The sequence below is a fragment of the Balaenoptera ricei genome, chromosome 3 (assembly GCF_028023285.1).
Source record: "Balaenoptera ricei isolate mBalRic1 chromosome 3, mBalRic1.hap2, whole genome shotgun sequence".
Taxonomy (NCBI): Eukaryota; Metazoa; Chordata; class Mammalia; order Artiodactyla; family Balaenopteridae; genus Balaenoptera; species Balaenoptera ricei.
Genome location: NC_082641.1, coordinates 59,807,659 through 59,822,565, shown reverse-complemented (window position 1 = coordinate 59,822,565; position 14,907 = coordinate 59,807,659). Strand labels below are relative to the sequence as shown.

General features: G+C 35.7%; 1 protein-coding gene across 3 annotated transcripts in view; it reads left to right on the top strand.

Annotated features, from left to right (window-relative positions):
* The window catches only part of CERT1 (ceramide transporter 1), a 131,439-nt gene that overhangs the window by 54,943 nt on the left and 61,589 nt on the right, over positions 1 to 14,907 (top strand). For all 3 annotated transcript variants that reach the window (XM_059916595.1, XM_059916594.1, XM_059916593.1), the window contains 3 exons: positions 6,119 to 6,226; positions 7,022 to 7,160; positions 12,273 to 12,356. In XM_059916595.1, coding sequence (XP_059772578.1) covers positions 6,119 to 6,226; positions 7,022 to 7,160; positions 12,273 to 12,356 — 331 coding nt within the window. The remainder of the gene's footprint in view (positions 1 to 6,118; positions 6,227 to 7,021; positions 7,161 to 12,272; positions 12,357 to 14,907) is intronic.

Genomic DNA, 14,907 nt, shown 5'->3' with positions numbered 1-14,907 from the left:
TGTTAAGAATGGTTGAGAATACAGAGACAGACTATCTGGAATAATGAGAAAGGCTTCATTGAGACTGATATTTGAGCTGTGTCAGGATAAATAATTCATCTATAAAGAAGTTTTCCTTTTTTTTCTTTTTTTTTTGGTCCTTGTTCTACCAAAATTTTTTATTGTGGTAAAATACGCATGACGATCTGTCATTTCAGCTATTTTTAACTGTACAATTCTGTGACATTAAGTATATTCACACTGTTGTTCAACCATCACCACCATCACCATCCATCTCCAGAACTTTTTCATCTTCTCCAACTCCAGCTCTATACCTAGTAAATTCTAACTCCTCATTCTCCCCTCTTCCTAGCCCCCGATAACCACTGTTCCACTTTCTGTCTCTATGAATTTACCTACTCTACGTAGTTTTCCTATTATTAAACTCTTTTAGCCAACTAGCCCAGCATGTAGTTGGTATTCAGTAAATTTCTAAATTACGTGGCAATTAGGAATTGAAAGCATTGCTTATGCCAGTGGATTGCCTATATTTCTTTTTTTTTTTTACTTATAACATTATACCAGAACATATAAGATTTTTAGAAATTTCATGTAATGTCTGAAACATTTATATTAACATATTTCCATACAAATACAAATATAAGATTTTTAGAAATTTCATGTAATGTCTGAAACATTTATATTAACATATTTCCTTACAAATAACCCAATGAAAGTTTAGTATTAGTTGTTTTGTTTGTTTTTTTATACTGCAGGTTCTTATTAGGCATCAATTTTATACACATCAGTGTATACATGTCAATCCCAGTCGCCCAATTCAGCACACCACCATCCCCACCTCACCGCAGTTTTCCCCCCTTGGTGTCCATATGTCCATTCTCTACATCTGTGTCTCAACTTCTGCCCTGCAAACTGGCTCATCTGTACCATTTTTCTAGGTTCCACATACATGCATTAATATACGATATTTGTTTTTCTCTTTCTGACTTACTTCACTCTGTATGACAGTCTCTAGATCCATCCACGTCTCAACAAATGACTCAATTTTGTTCCTTTTTATGGCTGAGTAATATTCCATTGTATATATGTACCACAACTTCTTTATCCATTCGTCTGTTGATGGGCATTTAGGTTGCTTCCATGACCTGGCTATTGTAAATAGTGCTGCAATGAACATTCGGGTGCATGTGTCTTTTTGAATTACGGTTTTCTCTGGGTATATGCCCAGTAGTGGGATTGCTGGGTCATATGGTAATTCTATTTTTAGTTTTTTAAGGAACCTCCATATTGTTCTCCATAGTGGCTGTATCAATTTACATTCCTACCAACAGTGCAAGAGGGTTCCCTTTTCTCCACACCCTCTCCAGCATTTGTTGTTTGTAGATTTTCTGATGATGCCCATTCTAACAGGAGTGAGGTGATACCTCATTGTAGTTTTGATTTGCATTTCTCTAATAATTAGTGATGTTGAGCATCTTTTCATGTGCTTCGTGGCCGTCTGTATGTCTTTGGAGAAATGTCTATTTAGGTCTTCTGCCCATTTTTGGATTGGGGTGTTTGTTTCTTTAATATTGAGCTGAATGAGCTGTTTATATATTTTGGAGATTAATCCTTTGTCCGTTGATTCATTTGCAAATATTTTCTCCCATTCTGAGGATTGTCTTTTCGTCTTGTTTATGGTTTCCTTTGCTGTGCAAAAGCTTTGAAGTTTCATTAGGTCCCACTTGTTTATTTTTGTTTTTATTTCCATTACTCTAGGAGGTGGATCAAAAAAGATCTTGCTGTGATTTATGTCAAAGAGTGTTCTTCCTATGTTTTCCTCTAAGAGTTTTATAGTGTCCAGTCTTATATTTAGGTCTCTAATCCATTTTGAGTTTATTTTTGTGTATGGTGTTAGGGAGTATTCTAATTTCATTCTTTTACATGTAGCTGTCCAGTTTTCCCAGCACCACTTATTGAAGAGACTGTCTTTTCTCCATTGTATATCTTTGCCTCCTTTGTCATAGATTAGTTGACCATAGGTGCGTGGGTTAATCTCTGGGCTTTCTATCTTGTTCCATTGATCTATGTTTCTGTTTTTGTGCCAGTACCATATTGTCTTGATTACTGTAGCTTTGTAGTATAGTCTGAAGTCAGGGAGTCTGATTCCTCCAGCTCCATTTTTTTGCCTCAAGACTGCTTTGGCTATTCGGGGTCTTTTGTGTCTCCATACAAATTTTAAGATGATTTGTTCTAGCTCTGTAAAAAATGCCATTGGTAATTTGATAGGGATTGCATTGAATCTGTAGATTGCTTTGGGTAGTATACTCATTTTCACAATGTTGATTCTTCCAATCCAAGAACATGGTATATCTCTCCATCTGTTGGTATCATCTTTAATTTCTTTCATCAGTGTCTTATAGTTTTCTGCATACAGGTCTTTTGTCTCCCTAGGTAGGTTTATTCCTAGGTATTTTATTCTTTTTGTTGCAATGGTAAATGGGAGTGTTTCCATAATTTCTCTTTCAGATTTTTCATCATTAGTGTATAGGAATGCAAGGGATTTCTGTGGATTAATTTTGTATCCTGCAACTTTACCATATTCATTAATTAGCTCTAGCAGTTTTCTGGTGGCAGTTTTAGGATTCTCTATGTATAGTATCATGTCATCCGCAAACAGTGACAGTTTTACTTCTTCTTTTCCAATTTGTATTCCTTTTATTTCTTTTTCTTCTCTGATTGCCGTGGCTAGGACTTCCAGAACTATGTTGAATAATAGTGGTGAGAGTGGACATCCTTGTCTCGTTCCTGATCTTAGAGGAAATGCTTTCAGTTTTTCACCATTGAGAATGATGTTTGCTGTGGGTTTGTCATATATGGCCTTTATTATGTTGAGGTAGGTTCCCTCTATGCCCACTTTCTGGAGAGTTTTTATCAGAAATGGGTGTTGAATTTTGTCAAAAGCTTTTTCTGCATCTATTGAGATGATCATATGGTTTTTATTCTTCAATTTGTTAATATGGTGTATCACATTGATTGATTTGCGTATATTGAAGAATCCTTGCATCCCTGGGATAAATCCCACTTGATCGTGGTGTATGATCCTTTTAATGTGTTGTTGGATTCTGTTTGCTAGTATTTTGTTGAGGATTTTTGCATCTATATTCATCAGTGATATTGGTCTGTAATTTTCTTTTTTTGTAGTATCTTTCTCTGGTTTTGGTATCAGGGTGATGGTGGCCTCATAGAATGAGTTTGGGAGTGTTCCTTCCTCTGCAATTTTTTGGAAGAGTTTGAGAAGGATGGGTGTTAGCTCTTCTCTAAATGTTTGATAGAATTCACCTGTGAAGCCATCTGGTCCTGGACTTTTGTTTGTTGGAAGATTTTTAATCACAGTTTCAATTTCATTACTTGTGATTGCTCTGTTCATATTTTCTGTTTCTTCCTGATTCAGTCTTGGAAGGTTATACCTTTCTAAGAATTTGTCCATTTCTTCCAGGTTGTCCATTTTATTGGCGTAAAGTTGCTTGTAGTAGTCTCTTAGGATGCTTTGTATTTCTGCGGTGTCTGTTGTAACTTCTCCTTTTTCATTTCTGATTTTATTGATTTGAGTCCTCTCCCTCTTTTTCTTGATGAGTCTGGCTAATGGCTTATCAATTTTGTTTATCTTCTCAAAGAACCAACTTTTAGTTTTATTGATCTTTGCTATTGTTTTCTTTGTTTCTATTTCATTTATTTCTGCTCTGATCTTCATGGTTTCTTTCCTTCTGCTAACTTTGGGTTTTGTTTGTTCTTCTTTCTCTAGTTTCTTTAGGTGTAAGGTTAGATTGTTTACTTGAGATTTTTCTTGTTTCTTGAGGTAGGCTTGTATAGCTATAAACTTCCCTCTTAGAACCGCTTTTGCTGCATCCCATAGGTTTTGGGTCATCGTGTTTTCATTGTCATTTGTCTCTAGGTATTTTTTGATTTCCTCTCTGATTTCTTCAGTGATCTCTTGGTTATTTAGTAACGTATTGTTTAGCCTCCATGTGTTTATCTTTTTTACGTTTTTTTCCCTGTAATTCATTTCTAATCTCATAGCGTTGTGGTCAGAAAAGATGCTTGATATGATTTCAATTTTCTTAAATTTACTGAGGCTTGATTTGTGACCCAAGATGTGATCTATCCTGGAGAATGTTCCGTGCGCACTTGAGAAGAACATGTAATCTGCTGTTTTTGGATGGAATGTCCTATATATATCAATTAAATCTATCTGGTCTATTGTGTCATTTAAAGCTTCTGTTTCCTTATTCATTTTCATTTTGGATGATCTGTCCATTGGTGTAAGTGAGGTGTTAAAGTCCCCCACTATTATTGTGTTACTGTCGATTTCCTCTTTTATAGCTGTTAGCAGTTGCCTTATGTATTGAGGTGCTCCTATGTTGGGTGCATATATATTTATAATTGTTATATCTTCTCCTTGGATTGATCCCTGGATCATTATGTAGTGTCCTTCCTTGTCGCTTGTAACATTCTTTATTTTAAAGTCTATTTTATCTGATATGAGTATAGCTACTCCAGCTTTCTTTTGATTTCCATGTGCATGGAATATCTTTTTCCATCCCCTCACTTTCAGTCTGTATGTGTCCCTAGGTCTAAAGTGGGTCTCTTGTAGACAGCATATATATGGGTCTTGTTTTTGTATCCATTCAGCCAGTCTATGTCTTTTGGTTGGGGCATTTAATCCATTCACGTTTAAGGTAATTATCGATATGTATGTTCCTATGACCATTTTCTTAATTGTTTTGGGTTTGTTTTTGTAGGTCCTTTTCTTCTCTTGTGTTTCCCACTTAGAGAAGTTCCTTTAGCATTTGTTGTAAAGCTGGTTTGGTGGTGCTGAATTCTCTTAGCTTTTGCTTGTCTGTAAAGCTTTTGATTTCTCCATCAAATCTAAATGAGATCCTTGCCGGGTAGAGTAATCTTGGTTGTAGGTTCTTCCCTTTCATCACTTTAAGTATATCATGCCACTCCCTTCTGGCTTGCAGAGTTTCTGCTGAGAAATCAGCTGTTAACCTTATGGGAGTTCCCTTGTATGTTATTTGTCGTTTTTCCCTTGCTGCTTTCAATAATTTTTCTTTGTCTTTAATTTTTGCCACTTTGATTACTATGTGTCTCGGCGTGTTTCTCCTTGGGTTTATCCTGTATGGGACTCTCTGTGCTTCCTGGACTTGGGTGGCTATTTCCTTTCCCATGTTAGGGAAGTTTTCGACTATAATCTCTTCAAATATTTTCTCTGGTCCTTTCTCTCTCTCTTCTCCTTCTGGGACCCCTATAATGCGAATGTTGTTGCGTTTAATGTTGTCCCAGAGGTCTCTTAGGCTGTCTTCATTTCTTTTCATTCTTTTTTCTTTAGTCTGTTCTGCAGCAGTGAATTCCACCATTCTGTCTTCCAGGTCACTTATCCGTTCTTCTGCCTCAGTTATTCTGCTATTGATTCCTTCTAGTGTAGTTTTCATTTCAGTTATTGTATTGGTCATCTCTGTTTGTTTGTTCTTTAACTCTTCTAGGTCTTTGTTAATCATTTCTTGCATCTTCTCAATCTTTGCCTCCATTCTTATTCCGAGGTCCTGGATCATCTTCACTATCATTATTCTGAATTCTTTTTCTGGAAGGTTGCCTATCTCCACTTCATTTAGTTGTTTTTCTGGGGTTTTTTCTTGTTCCTTCATCTGGTACATAGCCCTCTGCCTTTTCATCTTCTCTATCTTTCTGTAACTGTGGTTTTTGGTCCACAAGCTGCAGGATTGTAGTTTTTCTTGCTTCTGTTGCCTGTATTTCTTGAGTGAACTCAAACTGCTAATTATTGTTACAGTAACCTTACTTAACAAAAATTTTTTTTGCAATAACCTTATTAATTTATAGGGAAACTTTTGTTTTCTCTTAAGTATTTTTCCAGTTTTATTGAGATATAATTGATATATCACATTGTATTAGTTTAAGGTTTACAACATAATGATTGGATATATGTACATATTGTTAAAGGATTACCACAGTAAGTTTAGTTAACATCCATCACCTCACAGAGTTAAAAAGTTTTTTTCTTGTGATGATTAAGTATTTTTTATTTAATTTTTTTCATGTACTTTACTTTCCTTTTTAGACTGAGTCTGGATATGGGTCTGAATCCAGCTTGCGTCGACATGGCTCAATGGTGTCACTGGTGTCTGGAGCAAGTGGCTATTCTGCAACATCCACCTCTTCATTCAAGGTTTGTGGTTATGAATGCTTTAGTACTGAATGTTGTGAACAGAACTTATTTGATAGAATAAGTTTTTTGAAAGAATTTTCCTACAATGTAATTTATTTGAAGTTGTTACAGAATAGTTTTTTAAGAGGTAAAATCATGACTCATAAAAATAAAATGAACACACGTCAGAGATTTTGTTTCATTCCTTAATGAAATAAGATGTTAAAGAAAAAATATAGTTCAAAGAAGAATGTGAAGAATGCTGAAATGATTTTGCTAATGTATGCAAAACTAATCAATAGTCACACATTAGTAACCAGTGTACCTCCACTGGACAAAGTTCATTTGCTTTTCTATGGACAAGAATCATTTACATTACTCTCAGTTTTCTATGACTTAAAGAGTTGTAAAATAGCTCAAATGCAATGAAATCAAAGACTTATATATGATCAGACACCCTCTCTGTGGATGATACTTACTATTCCTTTCAAAGGACACCCAGTAATATTTTTGCCCATTTAAAGTCTTTCACAATTTATCATCACAGTGTTTAATTTGAAAATATTAAATGTTGTAGTAGCAAGTTGTCAGGCTTATTGCTCTCATTTCCTTCAGGCTTATCACTATCAAGCCATTAATTACTCAGTTTCAAGTCCGTCCCTGGAAATAATACATTGAACTTGACAACTCTCCCTACTCCATGCCCTCAGTAGTAAGATACAGACCTTAAAAGGTGATGAAATACGATGGGACTAAATATAAATAAATTCTAGTTTTGTTAACTTGGATTACATCCCCCCGTATTGTGTTTTGCAGAAGGGCCACAGTTTACGTGAGAAATTGGCTGAAATGGAAACCTTTAGAGATATCCTATGCAGACAAGTCGATACTCTACAGAAGTACTTTGATGCCTGTGCTGATGCTGTCTCCAAGGATGAACTTCAAAGGGATAAAGGTTAATTAGGCTATTACCACTATTTTTACTTGGAGAATGAATGGATTTAAAACCTCTTGATCTTAAGGGTAATGTCTTTAAGTGATGAAGGTAGTTATAGTCACTTTCGCTGTACACCTCTAATGTAACAGATTTCAGTGTCCACATAACTTGTATACTTTAATAACATCCTAATTAATCTGATCACCCATACCAGATATCACTGAAGATTTTAAAATGGTTTTTGAACTCTTTATTCCATTAAAAAATATAATATCATCTTGATAATATGGGGCATTTCACATGATTATGTCTAATACATGTACCCTATGATGGGTCTTAGAGACAAACATATGTTTATGTTAAATCCTCCAGATCTGGAGTCAGTTGATCTTTTTGTCTCTCGCTCTTCCTCTTCCTCTCCCTCTTCACCTCTCTTTCTCTCCTTCCCTCTGTCACCCTCCCTTCCTCTGGCGTTTTTCTCATAGAAGAAGTCAATAATGGAATTACATATGCATGTAAAAGTAATTTTAGTGAGTTTTTTTTTTTTAAGAGAGATGATCTTTAGTTAACTTATAATGTGAATTTTGAAGTTACTTTTCATTTGTTACTGCTAAATATTACTGGTGTTGTCAATATCTGTTCTTCAGTTTTTCTCTTAATTTGTTATAATGGGCAAAAATGAACTACTCATAACAGTATTACTAAATCATGCTAAGTTCCTACCCAGTATAACTAGGTTGCCTAACATGGTTTCTTTTCTTGGTCTTATTAAATGTCTTTGATCTGAGTTCATGTTCTTTTTGTTGACTTGCTGGCAAGATGGTGGAGTAGAAGGATGTGAGCTCACCCCTTCTTACATATTCTTTTTGTCTTCTCTGTTCTTTGTTCCCTTTTTCTGCCTTCTTTTTTTTTTTTTTAATTAATTAATTAATTAATTTATTTATTTGTTTTTGGCTGTGTTGGGTCTTTCGTTTCTGTGCGAGGGCTTTCTCTAATTGCGGCGAGTGGGGGCCACTCTTCATCGCGGTGCGTGGGCCTCTCACTATCGCGGCCTCTCTTGTTGCACCACGCAGGCTCAGTAGTTGTGGCTCACGGGCCCAGTTGCTCCACGGCATGTGGAATCTTCCCAGACCGGGGCCCGAACCCGTGTCCCCTGCATTGGCAGGCAGATTCTCAACCACTGCGCCACCAGGGAAGCCCTCTCTGCCTTCTTTTGGATTGAGTATTTTTTATAATTCCATTTTCTGTTTCCTTTGTTGGCTTTTTAGTTATACTCTTTGTTATTATAATGGCTACTTTAGGGTTTATAGTATGCACATTTAAGTTATTACAGTCTCCCTTCAAGTAATATACCCACCTCCTGTATTGTATAAGAACCTTAGAATAATGTATTTCCATTTCTCCCTACTACTGTGGCAAGGCAGTTTCGCATTCTCTAGCCAATTCCCTGTGAATTGTTCCAGGTCTGTGTTGCAGGAACAGGTGCTTTTCCCTGCCCCACATAGGCTTTGGGTACTCTTCCCTGGAATCCTCTCAAATGGTTCTTTCTATGACCTCTATAGTTCCTCAACTTGTATGTGCTATCAGTACTCTGCTGAATACTCAGGGGGACCTTCTGCCCATCTCCAGAGTTCTCTCCCTGTACAGTTCTCTCCTCCCAAGTCCTCTGCCTTGTGAACTCTAGTGTCCTTTGTCTCTCTGGATTCTCAGCTCCATTTCTTCACCTCAGAGAGTCTACCAGGCTCCTCCTGGGTTTCTCGTTACTCTACAGCTTGGAAACTCTCCCATGGCAGTAAGCTGGAGCTCACAGCATTTGTTCCCCAGCCCTTAGGGATCATTGTCCTTTGTTGCCTAATATCCAGTATCTTGAAAACCATTGTTTCATATATTTTGTCTGATCTTTTAGTTTCATGCTAGAGGATAAATTTTCTCCCTGTTATTCCATCTTTGCCTGAAGCAGAAGCCCATATTCGTCTTAAAGCACTTAATTTTACCTAAAGTATCCTTGAAGTTCTTTATATTTGATACACTCTGAAGTTTTTGGTTCTTTAACATTTAATGTTTATTTCTCTAAAAATAAAGAGAGTTGAACTTCTATTTCTCATTAATTAAAAAAGTATGTATACTTTTTTTTTTGTCGAATTAGACATTACACATCAGCTTTCATTTACTTGCAAACAGCCCTTTAAACTAAAACAGGATGTATACAGATTTAGATTCCTTGTTTATTTTTAAATGATTCACGTCAATAATATATAGCATTTTAAAGACAAAAGTGATAGTGGAAGGAGTGGAAGTTGGGATGTAATAATAACCATGTTGTGTAGAAGATTAGAAAAATATTTTTAAACATGTTTGATTATATAGCAACAGTCATAGACTAATGTATTAGTTGTTAGGGATGCCATCGCCAAAGTACTCTATAGACTGTGTGGCTTAAATAACGGAAGTGTATTTCCTCACAGTTCTGGAGGCTAAAAATGTGAGATCAAGGTTTTGGCAAGTTTGGTTTCTTCTGAGGGCCATGAGGGAAGGATCTGTTCTAAGCCTCTCTCCTTGGTTTGTAGATGATCATCTTCTCCCTGTGTCTTCACATCATCTTCCTTCTGTAAGTGTCTGTGTCCAAATTTCCTCCTCTTATAAGGACACTGGTCATATTGAAGTAGGGCCCATCCTCATGACCTCATTTTAATTTGATTACCTCTGTAAAGACCCTGTCTCCAAGTACAGTCACATTTTGGAGTACAGGAAGGTTAGGACTTCAACATATGAATTTGGTTGTGGCACAATTCAGCATATAACAACTGATTTCCCTATAAATGTCTATTTTAAGAAATGATGTTTTTAAGAGTACATGCTGGGTAAAGGTGAAATAAGAACATGGACCATAGTTTCCTACTTCGACTATAGATTGGAATTGCTGACCTAAGGATCTCTATAGATGTACTTTCACTAAATTATCAAGACTAAATTATCTGTGACTTAAAAATTTTTAGAATCACTGTTCTTCATTAAGTGTGTCATTGAAATGATAATAGCAAGCTCTTATTTTAGGTATTCAATGTTTTCATTTAAAAAGTTTTATCGTAATTGCTAGTAAGGAGACTTAACCACACACATACTCACACACCCCACACTCCAGTAAGATTTAGTTAACCATTTAGGTCCAGATACTCTAGGATTACAGAAGTAGAAGACATTATCTCTGACCTAAACATATATTTTAAAACAAGACATATATACCATGTTAAACTTAAAGGTTCTAATCTTGCTCTTCTATTCATTATTAGTTTGATGACTTGAAGTAGATTACTTAACATTTCTGCACATCTCTTTCCTCTGTAACATGGATGTTGTATCCAGCACATATGATTGTGAGATTTAAATGAGAATATGTATATTAGCCCTGTGCTTAATAGCAAAAAATCAATAATAGTTGCTATTATTAATGTGGTTGATTTGGATTATTGCAGGGATAATGAAAGCAGGAATGTACAAGATCCAGAGATGGAATTTAGCATAATAGATTTGAGGGCTGGTAAGGGAGACCAGTCTGATTGGGATGGGAGATTTGTATTAGGACAGTGGTTTTAATTCATGTCAGACATCCCTTAAAGGTGCCTCAGTGATGGACAAGGAGTGCTTGGTTGGGAAGGAAAGGGGGAGGGCCACTCTTTTAGCCAGAACAGCTCTTGTTTTCCATCAGTTTTATATTTTGAGTATTTACTAGAAAAAGAAGTTTGAAAATCCCTGTTTGGTAGTACTAGGCTATTGGATGGTTAGAGATATGAAAGTGAATCTTTAGGAACCCAAGGTAGATACTGAGGAGACAAGTGAAATGCAGACATTTCAGTATTTAAGAGCAGTTAATCAGATTAGTAATGAGTCAAGGTCAGGATGTTGTCTGATGATTTAAAATCAGTAATGATTTAAAATCAGAGCAGCACTGTAGTAGTTAATTTCTTAGAATTGACCATATTTGCAAATTATTGATGAAAAGACAGAGATCCACAGAATCTGGGAATTTGATTAATCTTGGAACTAAGGCGTTTGCAGAGGCTTCAATATGGATACTGAAGTCTGTAGGAATGATGGATGTGGGAAAGAAAAATGTCAGTTGGATGCTGATAGCAGTTAGCTGGTTATAAAATAGTAGGTGTTAGTAGATAATAGCAGCTTATGATTTGAAAAAGTTGTTATAGATGAGTGCAAAATTTTCAGGTGATGAAAAAATGAAATAGCCCAGTAATTAGAAAATTGTAGTACAGAGTAAAGGTATTTTCCATAGTAATTACTACCATTTAGTCAGGTGAGGGAGTAAGGAATAGTAGTGGGCTTTGCGTCCATTGGAGAGAGAGTTAAAAATAGATGAAATGTTCCTCATAGAGCCAAATTACTCCTGACATAAAGAGAGATAGGCAAGGAGTAAGACATTAGTTTAAAGTGAAGATTTATTCTGTAGAAAGGGAGTTCCTCAAAAGATAATAAACTAAAGAAGCCATTCAAAAACAGAGAATAAGGTTGGGGGCTGAGGTTTAGAAATTTGCACTAAGAAGTGGAATACATAGTGCAGGGGATTAAGTATGTTAGGCAGTAGAAAAAGGGATAGTACGTAGAAGAAAAGAGGTATGTGGAAGATCACAGGGGATTCTGTATTTTCTGGAATTGGGTAGGTTAAAATGGATGTCCAGGCACAGACACATTGGGATAAATTAAAATCGATATCACATCTATAAGTCATTATATTTTCCCTGCATATCCTAGAGACAAGGTAAAGTATCTTCTGCATGTACCATTACCATCCTCTTCCGTCTTTGTAGGCCTCTGGTAGAATTATGAAATCTCCGCAAGGTCAGGAGGAAGAGATAGAAAGACTTAAAGGACAGAATAAATCGTATCTCAGTACCATCCCTTGCACAAATGAGAATGGGTACAGTTTTTATAATAATGTATTTAAAGACATTCCACAGCATATTTATTGGGCATACATTGATAAGCACTGAAAATACAAAGATGAATAAGACCATGCACTCACAGAATCCAGAGTATATTTACTCCATTGAACATAAGAATAAACTGGTTAATTTCTATGTGCTTTCATCCTGATATCCTTAAATATATTTTACTTAGTGGTAGAAGATGATGAAGATGACTTTCCTACAACACGTTCTGATGGAGACTTCTTGCATAATACCAATGGCAATAAAGAAAAGGGTAAGTAGTAAAATTTTCCCCCTCAGTTGGGTAAAATACACTTTCTAAAGTTACATAATAACTAACTATATAACAAGAATAATTAATGGAATAGTTAAGAAAATTTTTTTAAGCTGGAAAGCGAAATTTTTCTTCTAAGAAAAAACATGTAGGTAAAATATACATTCTGACATTAAATAATCTGACAGCTCATCTGACAAAGACTTATTCTAAATTTTAGACATTGGCCTCTTATTTCAGCAGTATTTGGTAGAATCAGTTTCTAGTACTGAAAAAGTATTTCTTAAGGAGGAAACATTGTAATGGAACTTGAATGTTTCTTTAGAGTGTATTTCTCTCTGTTAATGTTCTTTTCTCTCTCCACTTGATAAACTGGTGTTGCAAAGTATATAATCATTGTTATTAAAGGAAAATTATTGAAATCACTGATTTCACAGCACAGTTGTTTATAGACTCAGGAGCAAGGTGGTTTATTACATGTATCAGTTTACTGCATATATCAGTTAATTGTTGCTCTGTTTATAAGGGCTCACTCATTAGATGGAATTCTTAATTGTTCATTGGGAACCTGTGTTTTGCAACAACATGGATGAACCTGGAGGGCATTATGCTAAGAGAAATAAGCCAAAGACAAATACTGCATGGTATCACTTATGTGTGGAATCTATGTATGGGGCAGGGGTGGGCAGGGAGGTTGCGACAGAAACCTGTGATTCATGGTCAGTGCTTTCTTTTAACATATGCTAAGAAAAAGCTGGCATGGATTCCTAAAACTTTTTAAGTTGCAAATAAGCCTTTGTGAAAAAAAATAAGTTAATCTAATTATGCTTATTTTTGCTGAAGTTATGAAAGAATATGAAGTAAAATCTGTGGCCGTGGCATATTTTCAAATAATTTTTTTAACAATTACATGCATGGAAATTTCACAAATCATATGGGAATACTGTAATATTGATACTAAATCTAATGCTTCTCTTCCCCACCTTTTCCTTCTTTCCTCTTCCTGTTTCTTATTTTCCTAATGGTTCTCTTCTTCTGTATAATCTACTCTGCTCTCAGTCTTGCAAAATACTAGCTTCTTATTGCAAAGTTTTCCTTATGACTTGGGGCTAAAATGTTGAACCTTGTTGAGTCATCCGGATTTATATGTCTTTATGGAATTAGAGGATTACTTTGGGAAGGTTCTTTCTGTTACATTTTAATTTTACAGTGAATAATCTGCTTTAATAGAAAAAAGATTTCGTTTGGATATGGGAAAAATTATTGAAAGAAGTTGTAAAATTCTCAGGTCCAATCTTCCATCATCTCACATACACTCAGCTGCCCCATCTGTATTCCCCAAAAGAGAATGGAAGCTTATTTTCTGTAGAAATTGAACTGCAGAGTTTTAGATTCAGGAGTACCAGATACATCAAAAGATAGATTGTATTGGCCTATCAGTAAAGTAATTAAGTAGAAGTGTACATGCTGACTATTCAAATCCAACAGCCTCACCATTCTGCTTCTCTCTAAGAACTCTGGTAGCCGGGGACTAAATGAAAGTCTATACACGGAAAGATGTAATCTCCAGCCTCTTTCTCTTACCCTGTTTCCATAGTATATTTTCTGATACAAAACTGGACATAAATTTTCTGATACCAAATTAAAAGTTAACTCTGGAGGCACTGAAAGGCCATAGAGAAAAGACTGAGAGCTGTTGCAGGGTCCATCATGAAAAAGCTGTCTCACTACCAGATCACCCTTTGATGAAGTCCAGTAGTTAAAGCCCTGCTAGTGTATGTAGAGCTTCCAGTACCTAACTCTTAAATGTGATCTGGCTAGATCTCCAGACATTTGAGGGAAGCCTCCAACATCTCTTTTTCAAAGAGACTGAAACCAAGCAATAGAAGACTGGGTTATTAAAGTCATTTAGAGAAATGTCCTGTAAGATATCTGAATAATTTTTAAAATCACGAGTGATGTTTTAAGTATACTTGGGGAATTCAATGTTTAAAATAATTCCTTTCTTCAGAATCATGGACAGAGAATAGACTGGTGGTTGCCAAGGGCGAGGTGGGGTGGGAGAGGGATGGATTGGCAGTTTGGGATTAGCAGATGCAAACTGGTATATATAGAACGGATAAACAGCAAGGTCCTACTGTATAGCACAGGGAACCATATTCAATACCCTGTGATAAACCATAATGGAAAAGAATATGAAAAAGAATGTGTATATATGTATAACTGAATCACTTTGCTGTACAGCAGTAATTAACACAACATTGTAAATCAACTATATTTCAATTAAAGAAAAGAATTCCTTTCTTAATGTTGATGGAAATTAACTCTTGAAAATCATCATAGGTGAAAAGTATCTTTTTATGGTTAACCTCTAGAAATAAGTTAGTCAGAAGCATTGAATATAAGCCGGTAAAGTGAACAGAGCATATAGTCTTTAAATCTGGAACTACTTGATTGTAGTCTGGGATTAGGGTATTTCAGTCATCTCTCAAAAACAGGGTCTTAGTCCTAGATTAATCAGCTATTGGAAGAGGGAAAAATAATACTCTGT